At 43.9% G+C, this 7603-nt stretch overlaps 1 protein-coding gene across 1 annotated transcript in view; it reads left to right on the forward strand.

The window, feature by feature from the left end:
• Positions 1–7603, forward strand: part of CREB3L2 (cAMP responsive element binding protein 3 like 2) — a 112629-nt gene that overhangs the window by 56779 nt on the left and 48247 nt on the right. Inside the window, exon 2 of the mRNA XM_011359503.2 lies at positions 5757–5973. Coding sequence (XP_011357805.1) covers positions 5757–5973 — 217 coding nt within the window. The remainder of the gene's footprint in view (positions 1–5756; positions 5974–7603) is intronic.

Here is a 7603-nt window from a genome sequence, read left to right on the forward strand (position 1 = left end):
GGTTTTGTTTTCTTAAAAAGCTTTTTAAAGAGTTGATTGCTTTGGCAATGAGATGTGTCAACTAATGGTCGTTGGCACCAATCCAACACCATCAGGAATCTTGATTTTAGGGAATCTCAGGTTTGGGGTATGGTGAAGAAGGAAACTTTCTTTAGGGCAAACAGCGCAATTGTGTTACAGCACAGCTGTGTAACAGCATGACTGGTGACCCCGGGGCAAGGCCCTTCTCCAGCTGGACAGCTCCACTCTGCTGGGGTCTGATCCATCTGTTCTGTTATGCGCTGTGCTCTCTGACTTATACAGAGAGAAGTCCCTCCCTGGTTCCTGATTGGTCTGTCCTCATGCAAATGAGGACTCCAAAACTTCACAATTTGATTGGTCCAAAAGGCACCAACTTTATTGGTCAGAATGAAGCCACTCTGATTGGTCAGTGAAGATGATAATGGGGATATATAGCTGCTGTGGCTCCAATTAGATGATTAAAGTCTCAGTGCTTTTGGTTGAAAGGCAATTCCAGGAACTTCTTTATAAGGGTTGGCTCAGACGGCAGGTAGGCAGTTTAGTACAGAAGGTAGGCAGCTTAGTGTAGGCTTCCCTGAGGCATGGCTGCTATGCTGTTTTTAAATTTGAGCCCAGTTAGCCAGAGGAGCCCTTCTTGGTAGGTATCTTCTTTTTGGTGGCTAGCGGGTATTAGATGCATTACATGCATTATTTAATTTAGTCCTTACAACAGGAAGCTGGTACTGTTGATTGATATCTTCACTTTACAGGGGGAGCAAACGGAAGTTTTGAGAACTGAAGGATCTTGCTCAAGTTTGCGCAGCTAGGAGTCTGGATTCAAATTCAGGGCTGTCTGGCTCCAAAGCAAAATTATTATAATGTCATAAGGAATTCTATTAAGGTTGGAAGGAAAGTATCATATATTAGAATAAAGGAAGACAAGACTTTATAGGATGATTGGGGCCAGATTGGAGGATATTAAATACTGAGTTTTTAATAATGGGAAGACAAGATCTTAACATGGGTTTTTAAAGGAAGTTGCTAAGCATCTTTACTGAGGTGAGTGAGAAATATTCACGTCATGAAGCCAGGGCTTAACCCTGACAGGTTGCTTCCAACTCAGAGATTTTGTGATATTACGTAGAACTTTATAGCAGAACCGTGCACTGAGGGCAAGTAAATACCTCTATCCTTTTCCTCATGTTAGTGTTACCAGGAGCCTCTCCATCCCACAATCCCCTGGCACTTTCCATACTTTCAGTGTGGAAGACTGTGTGTTCCTGGTGGAAGCGTGGATGGGCTGTCACTAAGTCTATTTTATTTTTTTTTAAATTCCAGTCTCCCAGTTATCAGCTTTCGAGGCTGACTTAAATGAGACAGCATGCTGTGGTAGATGGCGCATGGGCTTTGAAACTGGCTAGATTTGGGATGACATCTCTATTCTGACTTTCGTCAGTTGTGCAGCCACAGCCCTGGACAATGTATCTAACTACCCTGAGCCCCAGTTTTCTCATCTAAAAGTGGAGACATTTCTACCTTATAGGAAAGCACCTAGCTCATTCTCTGGAAGTCTAATATGTCAAGCACTTAGTCCGTTAGGTGAGTCTGGCATCTGCTCCTGTCAATGTCACCATCAACAATGTCAGCACCATGTTTTTATGTTAAGTCTTCTCCATGCAGTTGGATCGTGAAGATCGAATACCTCCTTCCTAGGACAAACAATGTGGGGAAAGTTCAGTCAATCTGAAATGAGTGGACCCTGGTCCAAGGTCTAGCTCAAACAGGAGGTGACTGAGATCTTGGACAGTGGGATTGTTGTGAGCATTGATTGATGGGAAAGCTATGAAAGTACTTTGTAAATCCATGAAGCTTGACTAAACCATTAGGCAGAATGATAAAATGCGATTATGGCCATGTCCTCGAAAGAATTCAACTAAAGTTTCATAACTCTTGGGTTCACATGTGTGGTCCTTTGCTGAAGTGTATGCAGGATCCAGACAATCTCCCTTGTTGAGTCTCGCTTTGTTTCTTTTTCTGGTGTTTGGTCTCTAAGACCACACACCCTTCTCTCACTGTCTGGCATTAATGGTGGCCTGACTCTGGCCTGGTCCCTCCACCAGTGGTGGGGTGTTGACCGGTCTGCTGAGCCCTGAAGCCCACAGCTGCCAAAGAGACTCAGCTAGAGCTAATCTTCTAGGTTGAGTCACAGCATCTGGTTGGGACAAGTTGGGCATATCTTTTCAGTCACAAGTGTCTCCCCAGGAACTCTTCAGTACTCACCACTTGCTAGTTCCTAGGTATGCGGGGTGGTTAGGCCCAGTCGATCTCTTCTGAAGAGGTTCTTTTTCCAGAGGGGAGGTTATCATAATGCATTTGATAACAACTGTGAGTTCTTTAGGAATGCCTATCATTTAGGGCTAAATTGTTTGGTAACATGATAATTATTACAAAATCCAAAGTAGGGGGAGTTCGGGATGGCTAGCCAAGTTAGAGAAGGTTTATTATTGGTTATCCAGGGCATGTTCATGAAAACATTCATTAGTGCTGCACAGGAGAAAGAAAACAGTGTCAGCAGAATGGTCCAGCCTGGCAGTGTCCATGGGAAAGAGGCTTGCCTCTCAGGACAGTGGGATTCCAGAGGTTTAGCAGGGCCAACACAGCTGGCCAGGGGTGACATTATAGGTCAGGGGACAGAATCGTGGCTTGGAAACACAGGAACTGTAAGTTCAGCTCCTTCCTTGCATCTCACATTCCGTGTTATTTATTTCTCTTTTCGTTACCTTATGTTTAGTCTTGAAAGGAACTCCCTCAGACACCTGCAGAATATTCACCCTCAGGCAACCAGTAAATTTGCCTTTGGAGAGCCGCTTAGGGAATCAGACCCTGACCTGTAGTCAGAACACCTGGATTCTAATCTTAGCCTTGCAGCTGTTTGTCTCTTCCCTACCTGGGAGCTGGTCAGAAATGCAGAATCTCAGGACCATTAGACTCGTAGTCAGCATCTGTGTCTTAAGATCCCCAGGTGATTCAGAGCACATAAAAGTTGGAGAAGTGCTGACCTAAGTGGTGAGCTCAGGGAAGGCATGGGCTTTTTCTATCGTTATTTATTATTTTATATCCCCAGTGTCTGTTTAAAGTTTAGCGAATGGTAGTTGCAAAATCCAGGACTCTTCCTCTGACTTGGGCAGATCTGAACTTCCAGGAACTTTGTCAACTTCTAGAGACTTAATTATAAAGTGGTGTAGAGGGAGGGGTGGTGAGTGGAGATGGGTCAACCTTCGGTGGTCAAAAAACCGAAGTGAGCGTTAGAATCATACGTACATGGTGGTGGTGGTTTTAATATAGATGCCTTTGACTAAGTCAGATCTCTGAAGGTGGGTTGCGGATTTGTATTTTTTAAAAATTTCCCTTCACGTTTGGGAATGTTTATTACAGTATCATATATAATAATGAAATCTTTAACCACTCCTCAAGAGGAAATGGGTAAATACAATGAAATATAATTTAGACATTTAAATGAATGAAATAGAGCTACATGTGTAAAAAAGAATGAATCTAAAAAATTTTTTTTTGAAAGAATAAAATTACAGAAGGATGTGTGTGGTATGGTACTATTTAATTAAAGTTAAAAAATTCATATGTATATAATGGAAACATACATATGTAGTAAAAGTGTAAAAGACTTGAATGGGAGTGATAAACACCAAGTATAGTAGTTAATTTTGGGTTGGAAGAAGAGGAATGGATGGAAGTTTTAACAGTGCCTTCCTGTTTTACTTCTTAAAAAAGAAACAAAGAGTAAAGGAAAAAAAGATTACAGCAGAAAACATGAAAAATAAGATTGTTCCCAAAGGAACGAATATATAATTATTCAGGGTAACGTTCTCTATAATTTATCCGAATGCTTAAAATATTTCATTATAAAACGACCGAAACAAAACTTTCTTGGTAATTGTGATGCAGACAGTTGGCATTTGGAAATGGTTAATCTAGGCGCTCCGAGGACCTTTCCGTTCTAACTGTGTTTGCACGCAGAGAACTCTCTCCCCACCACCCACTCTTCTGTTCTCATAGGCGACTGAGGCCTATTCGGACGTGCCCAAGGCCTGTGGCTTTCCTGCATTCTGTCCTGATGACAGGCAGCCGTTTCTGTGTGTGATGCTGGCAGAACCCACCAGTCTAACTGCTTTAAGGACCTAGCCCGCAAGGGCCTCCTCTCCGTCGTCGTCTGCTTCTCTCCTTTATGAAAGGAAGGGTCTGTCCTACCACTGCCTAACCTTAGAGCTATAACCTGAGGGTCACCTCCTGCTTTCCTTTCCCCAAGCTATAACCATTTTCATAACACCTTCACTGACACTTCAGTCAGTTCAGCGATAGGACTCATTCCTGTGAATCCCAAGAGTTTTCAATGCCTACCCTAAGCATCACCATTTTCAATTAGTTCTCTTATTGCTCTATCTGTTTTTGTAACTTCCTTTCTATACCAGACGTGTCCGTAAAATTTAATCAGTAAGGATGACGCATGTTAGTCTGCGAATCAGGGAATGTTAAGAAGGAAGAGGTGGCTCTAATGGCTGGTGTCAAAATGGACTTTTAAATTGAATTGAATTGAATCGAATTGAATTTTTATTCTTCTTGATATACTCTGTAGCAGCGGTTCTAAATCAAGGATGATTTTTCTTCCCCAGGGACAATTGGCAGTGTCTGGAAACATTTTTCATCTTCAGAACTAGGGGAGTGCTGCTGGCACTGAGTGGGTAGAGGCCGGGGATGCAGCTAAACATCCGGTACCACGCAGAACAACCTCACCCCATAACAAAGAATTATCCAGCCCATGGTTATGAGACCCTGCTTTACAGGCCCTCGTACCATGAATATCTCCCTTTCAGTGACACACAGGAGATGGGGCTGCAGCTCTTTTAACCAGGGACAGTGGAACAGGGCATGTCAGAATCCCTGGGAATATATGCGCAGACCATTCCTGTGTCTTCTTCATGGCCTGGTGGAGGCCAGGGAGTTGGCCGTGTCAGAGATGGAGGGCAAGAAGAGGTTAAGGAGATTAAGGAAAAACTGGAGAGCAGTAAAGTCCAGGTGGTGGGGAGAACAGAGGGGAGCTACCTCTGATGCCTTTGAACTTGGCACCCTGCTATGAATAACACCATTATGCAATAGAAATACAGGATAGCTATTTAAAAATATTCCCGAAGCAAAACGCATAGGTAGTTACAGTGATGGCCTCTAGGGAGTCACGCTGTCCTCTGTCCACACTCGTCTGCAGTGTGATTTTGCCATTCCTCTCGTCAAGAAGTGGAGTCTGTTTTCTCACCCCATGAATCTGGCCTTGTCACTCACTTCGAGCCAAAGAAGGTGGAAGGAGCGATGATGTGCGACCCCCGAGGCTTTGGTTTCCTCCCTATCGGAATGTTTCTACCGTCATGTGAGGGATCGAGCAAAAGGTTCAGCGGTCCCAGTACAGCCCAGCGAACCTTCCAGCTCATTACGGTTCTACTAGTGAACCTGGAAGAGATCAACTCACTCACCCCGCCAACCCCACGGATTGGTGAGAAGTAATAAATTGTGGTTATTTTAAGTCGGCTAAAACTTGGGGTGGTTTGCTACACAGCCGTAGATGACTGGACATTGTATATAAAGGACGTCATTCAAAACTGTGGTTGACATATTTGCCTTAAAATATGTGCGTAAATATCAGATCATAGTCAAGAGAAACTGAGAGCTTCCTCCTTTGTTTCCCGCAGCACTTCTCGGAACTTCTGGATGAGTTTTCCCAGAATGTCTTGGGTCAGCTCCTGAACGATCCCTTCCTCTCAGAGAAGAGCGTGTCGATGGAGGTGGAGCCATCGCCAACATCCCCAGCGCCTCTCATCCAGGCCGAACACAGCTACTCCCTGTGCGAGGAGCCTCGGGTCCAGTCACCATTCACCCACGTTACCAGCAGTGACAGCTTCAATGATGGTAAACTCAGCAGGACTTGGGACTTGGCACCTGGGGACTTGGCACCTTTGACTTGGAGCTCCTTGAGGGTGTTGGGAGTGTGTGTTATATTATTGTCGGCACCCACGTTAAGCACCTACCTACCGACACTGCGTAAGGCCTGGTGCATGGGCTGTGGGGAAATGCAATTCAGAGAGGCCCAGGACATGTTTCTCTACCTGAGGCCGTGTTCTCTGGGAACTTGCAGTTCCCGAATGGTAATAATTGCTTTCTTTGACCCTGTGGATTGGACAGCGCAGTGACCTTTTGCAAATCAGAATGACCTGTTGGTAATTCCAGTAAGTCCGTTGTTTTAAGAGATCACATCTTTTTTTTTTTTTGATGAGAAAGAGTTTTGATAGCCACTCTTATCCATAGAAGCTTCTTGAGCATCCTCTTAATCCATTTCAGCATGTTCCATTGACCCCCTGTCTCCCCATGTACATGGCATCTTCGTGAGCATTCCCAGACTTTGGCGACCCTTTCATGTCCATCATCGATGCCATTGTTACGGTATCTGTCGAAGGCCTGTTTTTCATGGTCTTATGGATGTTGAGATGTTTTGTCCATTACTCTGTTGGCCTTTAACTGGTATATGCTACATCCCCCCAACTCTCTAAGTTATGCATCCCTTTTCAATGTAATTTTCTCGGTTTGTTTTCTCAGAAGTATAACCAGCTATTTTAATACCTTGAGTAAGTTTTAAAACTACATCCTCTAATCCTAATTCAACATATCCCTTCTTCTCATAGGAGGATGGCATGGGGCGGGGTGGTCGCTAGCTCGACCTCCTCTGGCCTGACCTGGCTGTCCTCATCCTCTCCATATATCACTGTACATACAGCGGCATCTTGTGAAGTGGTTACCTACAGGACAATTCTCTCATGCTTCGCATTGGTTGAAGGCAAATGCTTATATCTACTTCTTCAAAGAGGGAATTAGCTTTATGGGGGAATCCCTCCTCCAGTTGGGGTCCTTAGATCTAGCCTCTAAAAGAACCAACTATGGGAACAGCAAAACATCATATCATTGGACAGAGAGTGCTGTAGATTTTTTCTTTTCCACCTCAGATATGTCCTTCCTTTGAATAGAAGTGTCTTGATTGGCAGCCCAGGACATTTGGCCTTATATCCTCAGTGAAGGGAACATCCCACATCTGTGAGTGGACTCTTTCTTGGCTGGGTCCTGCTGGAGCCTTAACTATACGCTCAGATTTTTCCTGGCAAGAGGTTAAGTGTATAACTGAATCCTTCTTCTCTGTAGTTTGTCCACTTTCTCTGCCTCAGATCTGAAGGTGTTGAGGGGAAGTCTCTCTGGAAGGAAGGGAGGAAGTAAAACTAAAATAATGTGAGGATGTGGAGTTGTGAAGGTAAAATGAGATGATGTATTTAAAGAAATTGGGATTTCAATAAACCATTTTTTTTCCCTTCTCGCCTCTCCTCTTTCTTCTCCTATTGGTGTAGAGTTGTTATTGATGGCTGTTGTTTTTCTTTCTTCTTCTTCCTGTTCTTCTTTTGTTTCTTGTCTTTTTCCGCTTTCTCTTCCCCTTCTCCTGCTCTCCCTTTTCCTCCTCCCTCAATTCTTAACTAAATTATTTTCAGGAATGAGCTCA

Source organism: Pteropus vampyrus, unplaced genomic scaffold (assembly GCF_000151845.1).
Source record: "Pteropus vampyrus isolate Shadow unplaced genomic scaffold, Pvam_2.0 Scaffold48, whole genome shotgun sequence".
In the NCBI taxonomy this organism is placed as follows: domain Eukaryota; kingdom Metazoa; phylum Chordata; class Mammalia; order Chiroptera; family Pteropodidae; genus Pteropus; species Pteropus vampyrus.